General features: G+C 45.0%; 1 protein-coding gene across 1 annotated transcript; it reads right to left on the bottom strand.

The window, feature by feature from the left end:
• Positions 1 to 2,228: 2,228 nt before the first annotated feature.
• Positions 2,229 to 15,884, bottom strand: LOC117040471. Its single transcript, XM_033138251.1, has 7 exons — positions 15,678 to 15,884; positions 12,546 to 12,651; positions 11,203 to 11,394; positions 9,193 to 9,295; positions 6,811 to 6,905; positions 5,264 to 5,429; positions 2,229 to 2,357 (listed from the first exon to the last, which is right to left on the bottom strand). The coding sequence occupies exons 1-7, from the start codon at positions 15,808 to 15,810 to the stop codon at positions 2,229 to 2,231; spliced, it is 924 nt and encodes a 307-aa protein (XP_032994142.1). The 5' UTR covers positions 15,811 to 15,884.
• Between the last annotated feature and the right edge of the window lie 313 nt (positions 15,885 to 16,197).

Raw genomic sequence — 16,197 nt, 5'->3', positions numbered from 1 at the left:
ATGCTCCCATTCCTTGCAATGGAAGTCTTTCACAAACATCTGCTTTATAGAATTTCAGCTTTGCTTTAGGAAACCTCAGATCCAATGGTCAAATGCACATTTTAGATATCACTTTCACATTACAGTTGGCTAGAATGTGTTCTCTTGAACTCTGATAATGCCTCTTGCTTGCCTGGATGGATTGTGAAGGGTGTGTTTGTGTGTGGATAGCCTTCTAGAGAATGATATTCATTACTCTGCCCACTTTTGCCTCTGGCTCCACCCATCATTGGCATGTGGCTTCTGGAAGGTTTCCCAGGTGGTAATGTGGCCCCATGGCTGAAAAAAGGTCCCCCTACCCCTGGCTTAAAGTGAATGCTAACACCTTTCATCATCACGTTTTAGGAGGATATAGATAAGGTACATCAGACATAGCCGGAATACGGCAGTCGGAAGCAATGTCCAGGCAGAAATCGCTTAAACACCCCAGAAAATCCAGACATATGGCAACCCACATCTGGAAGTCCAGATTTTGCTGAATTTCCTTAAAAATAGCTCAAAAACTGACAATTCTTTTGGGCAAAAGCTCAACAACTTTGGGCAAAAGCTCAAGAAAAGCTCATGGCAACCCTAGAATAGGAGGGAAGCTGAAAATATGTCCTCCAAACAACATAAAAATAACTCTAGGAATTGATTATTAATGGCTTTTGTTTATATCTGCACAAACATAAGAGGGCAAGCCACATATTTTGTCCAGTGCATTTTCTGCCAGCCAGGAAAGGGCAGATTCAGGACCAGGGCAGGCCCGATACATTTTGTTGCCTGAGGCAAATCAGAAAATGGTGCCGCCTGGCCCCACCATATCTCACTCTTGCAGAAAAAAAAGCATTTGCATAGCTGGGAGTTGGAAAGGCCCTTTCAGAGCTCTTTGCAGCAGCCTGCAGCCTGGGTGGTTTTGAGAGACAGAGATGCTGAGCATCATCCACAATTGTGGCTACTTCAAGGCTCCCCTCCAACTTCCCAGGGTGACTGAACAGAATCCCTCCCCCCCATAATAATAAATAAATAAAAGCAGCTGGATTTCACAGCTCTGCTAAAAAAAATATTCCACCCCAGTGTAAACCTGTCTTCTGTGCCCACTGTCCCCCCATGCATACAGTATACCTATACTTATATCTATATCTATATCATCTATTCACTTATGCATGTGCATAAACTAATTTTAAGTGCACTTTCCTTACAGGGTGGGGGTTGATCTAAGAGAATAAAAGTGCCCAGATAGGGTAGGACCCACATCATTTGTTCAGAAATCCCTATGTGACCAAAGGCTTTTAAAAGTTTGACAACCCCTGTTTTACAGACACAAGTACAGTGGTACCTCTGGTTGTGGACATGATCCATCCTGGGGTGCCATTCGCACCCCGAAAAGTCCGCAACCAGAGCAGTGCTTTTGCACATGTGCAAAGTGTGCAGGACGCTTCTGTGTGCGCACGCACAGCGCAACCCAAAAGTAAACGCTTCCGGGTTTGCTGCGTTCTTAACATGAAAAAACGCAACCTGAAGCGGCCGTAACCCAAGGTATGACTGTACAGGTTGTGGGGGAAAGTTGCAGAACATTCTAAAATGGCTGAGGAGCCCTCCCCATGACTGAGTATGTCTCCATCCAAGGTTCAATAATACCAAAGAGAAAACAATTAATGATGATGATGATGATGATGATGGTGTGTTATTTATACATATGCCTCCCATCTGACAGGGTTACCACAGCCACTCTGGGTGGCTTCCAATGAATTAAAAAACAGCGAGACATCAAACATTAAAAGCTTCCCTATACTGGGCTGCCTTCAGATGTCTTCTAAAAGTCAGTTGTTTATTTCCTTGACATCTGATGGGAGGGCGTTCCACAGGGCGGGCACAATTACTGAGAAAAAATGGATCCACTGAATACCAATTATCGCTAGAAGAACAACATGCTATAGAGCAGAACATAAGAGGCTTTGGACAGGAAGAGGTGGATTGGTAGGTTCATTTATTAAGTAAGGAAGATGCTGCCAGAATAGATTTCTCATTTTAATAGCTGTGCTGATTAAATATTTGCTGCGTCTTGATAGGTGTGTATTCATTGGGTGTGGCTGGGATAAAGTCCTCATGGAGAAAGTTAGAGGTAAGAAAGCACCCATAAAAGGCTGAACCAAACAATGGAGTACGATTCTGCAGTTGCACATGTTTTCCATATTTATTAAAAGTTCCTAGGTGTATCTATCCTGTTGATGCCCAATCCCATAGGGCCTTCCAGCTCTTTGACCATTCATGTAATTCAGTGGTTGATGGCCATACTTCTGGTACTCAGGCCGAGGAACCACTGATGCCCCGGGTCTCTGTAAGGGAAAGTTAAAATATGAAAATTGGTTGATGCAATGGAAGGATTCCCCGCCCCCCTCCTAGAACCTCCTTCCCACTAACTGCCATGTGGGGTTCCAGGAAAGTGAAGGAAGCGGGCAAGGCTAACACCAGGCACTTGCTACAGTTCTACCAAGACTGTTTTCTCTCCCCCACTTCCCACAGGGCCACCTACCACCAACTGTAATTTGCAGCAGGGGGAGAGAAACACCAGGTGACTGCTCTAGACAGTGGCGTTGCAATGGGGGAGTGGGGGGTGCTGCACCCCGGGTGCCATGTCTGGGGGTGGTGGCAAGAAGGCACCCTGTGGGGGCTCGCCCCCTGCGGCAGCACGAGCAGCCATCGTGCCTCCGCAGCTGCATGTGGAGGATCCTCTGCTCGCGGCTACAGCTGCAAGCATAGGATCCCGGCACCAGTGGCAAACTGCTATGCACAGCGCATGTACGGTGTCGCACACATGCGCTGTACATAACGACACCGCACATGTGCTGTACATAGCGGTTTGCTGCTGGCACTGCTTGAGAGCCGTACGGACGGTGGTGGGATCCCTCCGTCGCCACTACAGCCACATGTAGAGGATCCTCCGTTCGCAGCTGCACCGTCCATATGGTGCTGGAGGGGTGGCAGCAGCAAACCATTATGTACAGTGCACAGGGCCGTCTCAAAGGGATCGTGCGCCCTGGCGCGACGATCCCTCGGCGCCCCCGGTGGGCCGCCTCTCCGCCCACCTCCCTCCCGCGCTGGCCGCCCCTCGGGAGGGGGGGTGGGCGAGCGGGGGAGGGGGGCGTGGCGCTGCAAGCCGGCCACCCTCCGGCGCCCCAGCTGGAGCGCTGGGAAGGGCGCGCAAAGCCCCGCGCTGCTCCAGCGCCACGTCCATCATCCCCCGAGGGGCGGCCAGCGCGGGAGGGAGGTGGGCGAGCGGGGGATGAGGGGCGTGGCGCTGCATGCCGGCCACCCTCCGGAGCCCCAGCTGGAGCGCTGGGAAGGGCACGCAAAGCCCCACGCTGCTCCAGCGCCACGTCCATCATCCCCCGAGGGGCGGCCAGCGCGGGAGGGAGGTGGGCGAGCGGGGGATGAGGGGCGTGGCGCTGCATGCCGGCCACCCTCCGGAGCCCCAGCTGGAGCGCTGGGAAGGGCGCGCAAAGCCCCGCGCTGCTCCAGCGCCACGTCCATCATCCCCCGAGGGGCGGCCAGCGCGGGAGGGAGGCGGGCGAGCGGGGGATGAGGGGCGTGGCGCTGGAGCGGCGCGGAGCTTTGCGCGCCCTTCCCAGCACTCCAGCTGAGGCTCCGGAGGGTGGCCGGCTTGCAGCGCCACGCCCCTCATCCCCCACTCGCCCACCTCCCTCCCGCGCTGGCCGCCCCTCGGGGGATGATGGACGTGGCGCTGGAGCAGCGCGGGGCTTTGCGCGCCCTTCCCAGCGCTCCAGCTCGGGCTCCGGAGGGTGGCTGGCTTGCAGTGCCAGGCCCCTCAGGGCGGGGGCAGGTTGGGGAGGGGGCGCCCGGTATGCCGGCGGGCTCGCGGGGGCGCCCCTGGGGGGCCTGGCGCCCTGGTGCACCGCGCCACCTGCCCCTATGAATGAGACGGCTCTGACAGTGCATGTGCGGCGTCACTACGTATGGCGCATGCATCGTATGTAGTGACGGCGCACATGCGCCCTAGTGTCATGACGCCTTCGTTTGCCCCTGGCTCTAGACAGACTCCCCGTCTTGCTGCAGGGCCGCAATTGCTTCTGGGCATGTTAATGAGTACCATTATTATTTTTCTTTTCCCCACCAGCTTCTACTCCTGTGGATACACTTTCTTAAAGAACCATGGAGAGGCAAAGAGTTACAGTGGGGTTGGTGAGCATAAGGCAGAAGAAAGGGGGTGGGTAGGTGGGGAAGTTGATTAAGCCCTGGGGCTGCATCTACACTATACATTTAAGGCATACACACACCCTCAGGAATTCTGGGGACTGTAGAAACTCTGGGTAATAAATGACAGCTCTCAGGTTTCTTTGTGGGGTGGGGGGTGGGGATGCACTTTAAATGTATGGTTGTGCACACAGCCTGAGAATCAGGAAGAGGAAATGAGTGATGTAACAGACAGGCTCTCATAGTTACTTCTAAGGGCTCTTTCCAAATCCAGGTCCAAGCAGTGGGTTGTTTTTTTCTTTTATGTTTTGTTTTTTCGTCCTTTGTTTTGTCCCACTGCTTCCCCCTGGAAAAAGAGCTTGTTTACTGCTGAATCAGAACAAACAGCAATCCACAGAAGCCTCAATTGCTGTTTGTTCTGATATAGAGGTGAATAGCAGGCTATCTTGGGGGAAGTGGCAGGACAAAAAAAAAACCCACAGCTTGGACATAGACCTGGAAACTGTGGGTCTGTGCCCGAAAGCATGTGCAGAAGGAAGTCTGAATAAGCCCTAAGGCTTGCTGAACACCTATGTAGTAAACCTGATACATGAAGGCTTCACATGTGCTCCATTTCCAGTTTCCTAGTGCAAAATTTATCAGTGGGATCTAGGGAATTGTGAACAGAGTTCTGCTTACAGATGGGGATTTTCCTACTGCAGCCCTGAAAAGTAACCTCTGAGGACTAGGAATGATGTGGCATCTGGTGCAGGGCATCCTTGCCAAACCTGGTGCTTTTCAGATGTTTTGGACTGCAGCTGTCATCCTCTCAAACCATTGTCCATGCTGACTGGGGCTGGTGGTAGATGCAGTCTAAAACATCTGGCGGCACCCTGTCAGGGAAGGCTAGTGTAGCGGGGTCCCACTGGAAACGGAAGAGACAGGTGCCTTCCACTCATGCAGAGAGCTCTCTGAATCCTGCCCCAGTAAAAAACAAAACAACCCCCCCCCCCCCCGCACTCCTTGTATAACTGAGATTATTTTTACATACAGGAAATTGTTGCATGGGTATAGCAGAAAATGGGTTTGTGTCCTCATAATCCACATCAGGCACCTCACTCTCCCACGAGTGAAGCTGGCCAACCTGGGAAGACCGACCCACAAAAACATCATCTTGGTATGGAACAGCTCTTCTCAATGGCTGGTGAGGCATCTGGCTATAATAATCAAATTAAACACTTTTTTAAAAAATGCAAATATAAATTTCTTATGGGAAGATAAATGCAACAAAGAGTTCTGTTTCAAGATAAATATGGCACAGTAAACCATTAAGGTGCTGCAAGTCTCTGGACTCAGCTATACAGCTGCAAATAAAACATTTTAAATCTGTTGTAAAGTGCAATATACAAATGTGACACTATATGGCAACAGTGAGCTATGCCAAATTCAATGTATTTTTCAAAACATTTTTTAAAAAAATCATTTTACAGTGTTTTTTATATGTTTGTAGATTTCACCTCTGTTACATTTGTTGCAACAGAATAACATGGCTACTTCTCTGGAATACAGATCTAGGCAAAATAACAACATGATAACCACTTATTGTATGCACTGAATCAAAATGAATGGCCTCAGTTTTGGGACCTCAGTTTTGGTAGCAGTTTAGCCCAAACCATCCCACCCGGCTGCAGCAAAAAGAAAAATGGGAAGCAGGGCCCAGTCCGTTGGCTCAGCTGAGAGACCTGCTCCATCTAGCTTTTCCACTCCCTTAAGCGGATCCTGTCATTACAAACTGGTCATTATAGGAAACTGCTAACAAACTTGCGTCTCGGTTTGCTTGTTTCCCTCCTCATCCCTTTTCCTAGTTGCACCATATGAGCTCCTGCAGATCACAGGCACCACCACAGCTTCTGACGTGCACTCACTTATACAAAGGTCTGAATATAGAATGAACATGCAGCCGAGGACCCTGTCTTTTGCAGGTTTTCTGTACTGTACATAGAGATGAGGTAGGCAAGCAGCTCCTATAGCAGGAGTGGGAAACCTTTTCATCTCAAAGTCCACAATGCCTTCTGGGCAAATTTCCATGGGCCTCATGGTGGTGGCGGCAAAAATTGATGCATGTAGATTTTGCCTTTGTGCAGTAAGCTAGTTTCTATATACACACACACCTATATCCTCTGTCCAGGCAAAAACACTTAAGAAAGGTACAAAACAAGGCTAGTGAGAGGTATGGCCAGGGAGGAGGTTATATGGCCTGAACAGCTGGGGAGGTTGCAGGCAACTGGATAAATGCTTATTGGTAAGAAAAGCAAACAGAAAACATGTGACTATGTGACAACTATAAGGCACGTTCTAAACTCCAGGTCCATGCAGATTCTAAAATGCCTTGTAAAAGACACGCAACAATGGAATCTTCTTCCTCAGGAGAAGAAAGCTTTCAAGTAAATGGAGGGCAAATTTCAGAACAGTTCAAGATCATTTTACATTTGAAAATATATAATGGTTTCCATCATTGCCGAGCAGTGTGCACAATTTATCTTCTAGTAGGAAAAATATATCATCATTGTGAAAAACTTTGACCGAAGGACATCATACCTGTAGCCTCCGGTATGTGGTGACTGTATTTGTTCATGAGGGTAGCTTTGGAGAGGGTACCTGGAAAATTTAATATCTTGTGATCCCCCATCATTCTATATCAAGAAAGAGAAAAAAGAAAGAAGTGGGAATTAAGCAACAAAGTGACTTCTGTTTTGTTATTTTAAAACGTTTATTATGAAAAACAGATTATAAAGATGCAACTCTTAAAAAGAAATATGCAACCCCCAAAATAATGAAGACAAGTAATGAGATAATGTATCTACTGTTGCTCACCAGACTTCATCAACCGTATGCCATCAAGATTTTGGACCCATGCCGACTGAGGCAGATGGGAGTTATGGCCTAAAAAAAATATCTGGAGGGCACTAGGTTGATGAAGGTTGGTATACAGGAAGAGAAAATCAGCGTGAAATAAAGACCAAATGCAAACATATCATGATAGAGTTAAAAACAAACAAACCTGGTTGTTGTACCTCCTCCTTCCTATATTTCATATTGCAAAAACCTAGAAAATACTGCCCTCATTCTACACATAAATGATTAAAGTTTCTGTTCCTTAACTGTATATCAGGGGTGGAGAACCTAGGGCTCCTAACTCCTTTTGGCCCCAGCCAGATCACTAACAGTCAAAGATAATATTAGTTGTAGCACAGCATCTGATGGGCTACAGGTTCTCCATCCTTGCTGTACAGGAATGAATGAAAGAATCACTGGCTTTCTCTCCTACAGAATAAATATAAGTGGTAAGAGCTGTTTGACTGTGGGACCCGTTACCAGTGTCCCTTACTGGAGGTCTTCAAGCAAGGGCTGTACAACCATTGGTCAGGGGTGCTCTAGCTAAGGATTTCCTGCATTGAGCACAAGGTGTTGTTGTTGTGGTTGTAGTTGTGGTTGTGGTTCTAAAAAACTGTATGATACCAGACCATAAAAGGGCCACCTATTTGCAGAAATGAACTTATTTCCTTGTCAGGCACATTCCCAGCTTAGCTTCCAAACTATCCCTATAGCATATTTGGTTGGCAGATTTTTTAATAAGATTTTTTTTTTTGCATGCATGCATAGAATTGAAGGCCAAATTGAAGATGTGCTGCACTTTATTCTTTTGTCCTTTTCAAAACCTACCAAGTGTGACACTTCTTCTAGCCTTTTAGACCTTATTAGAAGGCAAACGAGACATTTTCCAGATAAGATGTCTGTTGCCTGATGTAAACAAGTTAATAAGCTGTGGGATAGCTTTATCCCGTTTACCCCAGAAAAGACAAGAGGCGCCTTTCAGATCAGTGCTAAATGTTAAGAGAAGTTTTGAACGAAATCCATGCTTTAAATGCTATTTATTTGTATTATTGGGGTTTGTCCGTTTTATGTGATGAATAATCTCCCCCCCCCCCCGTGCTTTACACATATGTGTTTTATGTTTATGTTGTAATGGCCATTGACTGCAAAGAGTAACAAAACTTGAACTGGACTCTTGGCACTGCAGCAGCTACTCGTTGCTACAGATTCCTCCTCTGAACCCACCAGGACTCTTCTAGGCCTGGTTGGGATAAAGGAGGACAATCAACTTGCAGCTTCTAAGCAAATAAAGTCCATTTGATGTCAGTTAATGCATATGCCCTAATCTCATCTTACATATCAGACATCCATTGTAAATATCTATTGCAGAGTGGATAGGGGAAGAATGCCTTTCAGAAAAGGCTAAGAAAAAAGTGCACCAAGAACTCTGGCCAGTAAATTTCAATGGTGGGAATAAATCCTACTCACAAGTCAAAAGTAAAAAAAAGAAAGAAAAAGGTATGTATTCTGAAAAGAATTACAAACTTAAACAAAGAATACAAACTTAAACTGTTTAAGTTCTGGTTTTCGACCCAGAATTGACTCTTAAATTCGGCTCAATACATGAAACGGCTTATATGAACTTGTTATTTAAAAACTTTTGGATCCGTATACTGTAACAAATTATTGTGCCACACATACTATTGTGAGTTTGAAGCTGTAATATTAGTTTAAGTTTGTATTCTTTGTTTAAGTTTGTAATTCTTTTCAGAATACATACTTTTGTTTGACTTTTGACTTGTGAGTAGGATTTATTCCCACCATTGAAATTTACTGGCTAGAGTTCTTGGTGCACTTTTTTCTTGGTACATTTAATAACAAGAACTCCAAACTTATTTTCAGAAAAGGCTGCCAGCTATTTCCCTCATTTACAAAAAATAATGAAAACCCAGGGGCATTTCAAAAATAAACAATGCCATCCACTGGATTAAACAAAGCACCCCTTTTACCACAATTAAATTCCAAGTCCATAATAAGCAAGCAAGCAAGCAAGCAAGCAAGCAAGCAAGCAAGCAAACAAACAAACAAACAAAGGCAATATTTTACCTGTCTTCCTTGTGAATAAGAGGCAGATCTCAACCTATCGGCCAGTTTAGGAGCATATTCTGAATTACGCTGTGGTTCAGGGCTCAGCTGCCTTGCCTGAATACTGAAAATATATGAGTAAAAAGAATGTGATCCTGTGATTCCTTCCTTCCTTCCTTCCTTCCTTCCTTCCTTCCTTCCTTCCAAATAGATATAGAAATTTAGTACACTGCTGATGAGGAGGGGTGAGGACAGGGGCAGCCTGTCCCGTTTCACCACCTGAGGCGAAACGGGAATGTCCTGTGCTCTGCTGCCACTTCTACCGCTGCCAGAATACCCACTCCCTTCTCAGTGGTGTGTTCCTCTAAGCATTGTCACTTATCTTCTATGTACAGGGGACAGCTGTGCACAGGCGAGAGGAGGGCATTCTGGCACCAGTGGAAACAGTGGGGCAGGTGAGGTACCACCACTTGTACTTCCTCCTTTTTTTAAACAAAGTAAAAAGAATAAATAAAAATTTGCACCCCACACCTGAGACGATTCCATTGTATCTATCTAACATCCCAAAATTTTAACACCTCTTGCGATGGTTTGACCCTTTTCCATTTCTACAGTACAAATTCTACAAACACCCTCCATATCTCCTAAAAAATAATTTCTCCTGCATATTCCCCGTCTTAACTTAATAGCACATGTTAATTTAGCATTAATAACTATATACCACACCTGTTTTTACCATTCTTCCATTTTATGTTCACCTTGCCCCTTCCATATCCTAGCTATAACAACTCGTGCAGCCATCAATACATTTGTGAGCAAGTCCTGCGAACCTTCCATCCCATCGTAAATTGATAACAACGCTAACTCAGGACTTTTGGTCAGCTTTAACCCAGTGATTTCTGTTATCTCCTTAAACATTATTTGCCCCCAAAAACCTGTACATATTTACACCCCCACCACATGTGAACATGTCCCGATTTACTGGCATCCCCTCCAACACCAAATATTCCTTGTTATTGTTATTTGATTTAATCTTAATGGTGTTAAATACCATCTCCATACTAACTTATAGTAATTTTCTTTGATCCTTATAGACGACATTTTCAAAGTGTGTTTCTCCCGTATTTTCCCCTAACTTTGACTATGTATGTGCCTGTTGTCTCCTTTTCCTACACTTCTTTTAATTGATCTTGTTGATCTTCCATTTCTACTAATATTTTATAAATGTCACTGGTTTCCTTTTTTATAACTGTATTTTCTTCTTTATCTCCCATTTTTATAATCTTTTTTTTCAAATTTTGTATATTCTTTGTATTTCTTGTTTTCCCTTAACCACTTGCTTTGTCCATTGCTCCAGTTGGTTACAATTAAAGGACACAGGTGGCACTGTGGTCTAAACCACTAAGCCTCTTGGGCTTGCCCATTGGTGTATCTCTAGTTGAGCCCAGGATGAGGGAGTTAAGATGGCGTAGCCCTGTAGCCAGAGATCTAGTGGATCCTAGCCTCTTCATCCTGGAGGACCTTGCTGTAAGGTTGTTCCATAAGCTTCTCATTTTCCCAGTCTTAAATTCCATTCTCCACATTTCCACAGCAATTCTTAATTGATTTATTTTTTAAAAATAAATCCTCACGAAAATTCCTCAGTCTTTTAGTGATGTTTTCTCCCAATGAACCCGCTTTTATGAGGTTTTGACATGCTTGCCAGCTGTTCGAATATACATTTTATGCAATTTCCCCATACTGTATATATTCACTAACACATACATTTTTAGGCACAGTTTCTCATACATATCTTACGGTTGGAGAACCACTTTGCAATATTTCAAGAAGTGTGAATATCGATGGACGGCTGTGTTTTGATTCATATTTCGGTTCGAGAAGTCCATTGTTGTCCATTAAAATACAAACAGCATCTAATTTCTCCTTGACTTCTACTTGGGATCAAACTAGGTAAGTGTGCATAGACTTGCATCCTACAAAGATGTTCATTTGGGAAATAAAAGATTTCCAGTGCAATACATACTGACTCACCGGCTTCGCTTGGCTTCTTTCCCTGGCTTGTCCTTGCAATACTGGACCCACTGTGTTGTGACAGCAGCTACAAAAGACAAAGCCACTGCGGGGAAAACGACGACTAAAATCAAGTCCAAAGTGCTCCAAAGCTCCTCGCATTTGGCACCCATGTACCAGTAATTTTTCCAGCCATTTTGGTAGGAAGGGCACCTATGGATGGAATCAAGCAAAGCAACATCAAAATAGTTTGTGTCAACCCCCTAATAGTATGATTACAACCCATGGATCTTAATGCTTTTGTGCTGGGCTGCTATCCAGTGATGTGTGGTCAAATTGGGCAGGGCTGCAATTTTTAACCTTGCTGTTTTCCTCACAATGGAATATGTTTGTCCATGGACTGCTTGCTGGCGCCACAGGTCCAGTATGTCTAAAGCGCTACTGGCACATGAAGGACCCTGATGAATGCCAGAGTGCAAGGAAACACCATTTACCTTCCCGCTGCTGCGGTACCTATTTATCTATTTGCACTGGTGTGCTTTCAAACTGCTAGGTTGGCAGAAGTTGGGACAGAGAATCGGGAGCTCACCCCGCCACGCAGATTTGAACTGCTGACCACAGAGCCACCTGGCTGACCAGTTCGTGGTTTAGACCATAGCACCACCCGCATCCCTAATGGAATTTGTACAGCAATTTAGGAAAGTATGCTATTTCACACATGCGAAGGGCCAGGGGTGAAACGTAGTGTTGCCATAAATCCTCCTTTTCCAGGACATGTCCTCTTTTTCAGGGGAAAAATTTCTGTCTGGGTGGATTTTTTTTAATTTGCCAAAATGTCTGGGGTGCAGGAGCGGGCTACTTTTAAACGATACACACGTAGTACTAGACAACCAAGTGCAAAACATATACATACTGTGTGAGTTTTGCATGATGCAGGAAAGTTCCAGGGAGCACATCCATGGCCCCACTCACTGTGGAATCTGGCTTCTTTCTCCACTGGCATGTGACCCCCTGAAAGTTGCCTATGGGGGATTGTGGCTTGGGTTGAAAAAGTTCCCTACCCATGGCTTAAGCATGTGGTGCCAGTGTAGCCATGGCAGTTGGTGCAGTGGGGCTGCACCACTCATCTGACCTCCTTCTGGCTGCACTGATGCTACATACAGGATGGAGAGGCAATGTGACAAAGCTAATTCGGCACAGCTGCTGCATATCTATGCCATGTCATCCTAGCTACAAGCCTTTCTCTCCCCACCACCCCTGTCATGATATGCAGCAGTGAGGCAGAAAGAGGGAGGTCAGGTGCCCAAGCATTGTCTTTCCCCACAAAGCTCAACCAAACCCTAAAAGGAAGGAAAGTAACTTACTTGCAAAAGGGAATTTGATCTTTACAACCACAGGCAACTCCTTCTGGGCAGAAATCACTTGCACTGCCTGGACAATCATCAAGGTCAGCCACACTGGAACAATTGGCTGAAAACATTGGGAGGGGGAGTTGAGTTGCATAGCAATGTCATATTGACCTTAATTTAAGATACCCATAGAGATAATGATGTGCTGCTTTGTCTCAGGGACCCTGCAGGCCTGAGTTGTTTTGCAGGGGTATGCAACATGCCACTTGGGCTATCGCTCAATATCCAAAAAAACCAAAGTGCTGCACCAACAAGCACAAAACAACCCCTCTACAACACCACAATTCCAACTTAATGGTGTAGCGTTGGAAAAAGTTGACCACTTTTCCTACCTACGCAGTTATCTTTCCACAAGGGCCAACATTGATGCAAAATCCAGCATCGCCTGAGCTCTGCGAGTGCAGCTTTCTCCTGATAGAAGTGCAGAGTGTTCGAGGACCAGGACATTCAGAGGGAAACCAAAATGCTAGTAACAATCCATTTTACTACCAACTTTTCTGTATGCTTGTGAAACATGAACCTTTTATAAATGCCATCTACAGCTCCTTGAAAGATTCCATCTCCAAATTTTTTTACAGATCACTTGGGAAGTCAGGCGAACTAATGCCAGTGTACTGGATGAAGCAAAGATCACCAGTGTTGAAGCAATGATTCTTGAACATCAACTTTGTTAGACTGGTCACGTTGTGCTGGTGCCTGGTTATTATCTTCCAAAGCAACTACAGTACTCTATTCCCAACTTAAGAATGGAAAGCAAAATACCGGTGACAACAAAAGATAACTGGGAAACTCTGTGAGTGCTCCGATTGGAGAACAGCCTTCACCAAAGGTGTCATGGACTTTGAAGAAGCATGAACTCAGGACGAAAGGGAGAAATGAGCTAAGAGGAAGGCATGCTTGGCATATCCACACCGTGATAAACTCCCGCCCGGAAACCTATGTCCCCACTGTGGAAAGACGTGTGGATCCAGAATTGGCCTCCACAGTCGCTTACAGACACACAGCTATGACCATGTTCATGAAAGGCAATCTTACTTGGCTATGAGTGATGGCCAAAGAAGCAGAAACAGGGTTATTCAACATGCCACTGGTGCAAGAACAGTGCATTAGTGATGGATTGATATAGGATCACTAACATTTCATCCTGCTTTATTATTTATCATTATTATGTATTATTATTATTTGATATAAACAAACCCACCCGCCCTGATGCATGAAGCCCCTTTGCTCCCTGCTTCATACGAGCCACAATTAAACCAGGGAGCCTCTAATTAACAATATCTATTTCATCTAAACTGAGAAACTATGGATGGTATTTAACTTTTATTCAGACCAGACCTGCTGAAATTAAAATACCTAACTTAGTTATATCCATTCATTTTAACTGGAATGATCCCAGTAAAACTTGGTTGAGTACCATCCTATGGCTGCTACCTAGGATGGTCTGCTGCCGCATGGGGTGCAGCCACATCACTCTGGAAAAGTGGGTCTTTGCTGCTCGCTGGGAGGGATGAGACAACAGGGAGGCTGGTGCAGTGAAAGCTTGCCTGCAGAGCTGATCCAACACTCCTGCCAGTGCATTTGCACTACTCTGATGCAAGGATACACAAAGGTGTACCTCCTAAAATTACTTCTGTTGTTCTGTTTTTGTTTTTTATTACTACTACTACTACTACTACTACTACTTACCTGACCTTCACCATAAGATGTGAGGGTGAGTTACAACCACACACAAAGATTTTAAACCAGTTAAAACAAATTACAGTCAGAAGAATGGGGGCGGGGAGGAAGGTAAGAACAGGCCAAGGTAAAGAGATGTATCTATAGCATATGGGAAAAGGTATACAATGAAGACAGTAAACACCTGAGATCAGATCAGAAGCCTGTGACCTCCTTTGCATCTGGTTAATCATCATCATCATCATCATCCCACCTCTGGAATTAGTGGCAGGGACCACTGTTGTTGATACGGTGACCATTAACACATTACAGTATCATAAAAGAGGACACAGAACTGCATAACATCTCTGTGTGCTATTTTATATGTATAGATGCAAACTTATGACTAATGCAGAGAAGACCATGATCAGGTAACCTGGGTGCTGCTCTTTCTGCCCTTGAGATGCTAATGGTTGGTGGAAAACTTTAAAGTGCCTCCCTTTCTAGGGTTGTTAGGGGAAAAGCCATGGCTCAGTGGTAGAGCTTCTGCTTTACATGTAGAAAGCCCCAGGTTCAGTTCCCACCGGCATCTCCAGGAAGGGCTAGGAGATCCTTTCAAATAAAAGCCAACTCCTGTTTTTCCTTTGAATGTTCTCTTTCAGCAACCTAGTTTAGGGAGCTTTCTAACTGTTGCTATTGCTAGTCAGAAAAAACATAAGAACATAAGATGATTCCAGCTGGATGAGGCCAAATACTTATCTAGTCCAGTATCCTGTTCTCACATTGACCAGACAGATGCCTATAGGAAGCCCTGGTTGATCTCTTGCACACCATCTAGAGATCTTCCAGTACATCCTTATCTATGTCTGTCATGCCTTCCCCTGCCTAACTGCACAATTCTACCTCTATTTCTTCAGAAGTAAGTCCCATTGTGCTCAATGGGATGTATCCCCAAGTCCAGCGGTGGAGAACTTGTGGCCCTTTTCATACTTTGCTGGATTTTCATCAGGTTCAGCCAGAATGGCCAATAGCCTAGGATATTGGGAGATGCAGTCCAGCATCCTTTGAAGGGTTGCACAGTTCCCCAGCCCTGCCCTGAAATCGTAACCCAATTTACTGCGGATTAATAATGGACTCCTTAAGTTCAGGCCCCATGTCCACCACATGTTTAAAGCAGTATTATACCACTTTAAACAGTCATGCCCTCCACCAAAGAACCCTGGGAACCGTAGTTAGTTATTGGTGCTGAGGAAGACTCCTATTCTATTTACAAAGCTACAATTCCCAGAGCGGTTTAACAACTAATCGCTTTCCCCTGGAAACTCTGGAAACTAGCTAAGTGAGGGGAATCAGTCAGGATTGCGTTTTGCACCTAGGGGGATCTTGTTCAACTAGGTCTCATCTATAACCAGCCCCAAATGTTCTTACGATCTGCAGCTTCCGTCGTCAGCCAACTCTTGGACAGCACAGCCAGGAGAAGGAAGAGAGCACCAGAGGTTAACATGGTGGGATGCTGTTTGGAACAAGAATTAATCCTCTTCTCTGGGACTCTCCTGCCCATCTGAGATTTTCCTTCAGTTTTGATTTCTTTTTCTTCTTCTTTCTCATTATAGCAGAGCAAAGGTCCTGGATTTTGAACTTGTTTTACAGCATCCTTCTTGTAAGCAATTAATAATTAACTTTTCTAAGGTAAACCTAGTTGGATCCATTTTTTTTAATTACAAAAGAAATAAAATATTTATAAAAATATATACAATTCCATAATACCACACATCCATACACAAAAAACCAATGGTGGTTTAAGGAGCACTACATAATTTAATAGCTATCCTTGGTTACTATTTGATTTTGAGCAGGAGATCAAATTATACGAGTGAAAATAATATATGAACATTGAACATTGTCCTGGAGTTTTAGTTTTCTATTCCAATTCTCTCTCTCTCTCTCT

Source organism: Lacerta agilis, chromosome Z (genome assembly GCF_009819535.1).
Source record: "Lacerta agilis isolate rLacAgi1 chromosome Z, rLacAgi1.pri, whole genome shotgun sequence".
In the NCBI taxonomy this organism is placed as follows: Eukaryota; Metazoa; Chordata; class Lepidosauria; order Squamata; family Lacertidae; genus Lacerta; species Lacerta agilis.
This window is presented reverse-complemented; position numbering and strand designations above follow the sequence as displayed.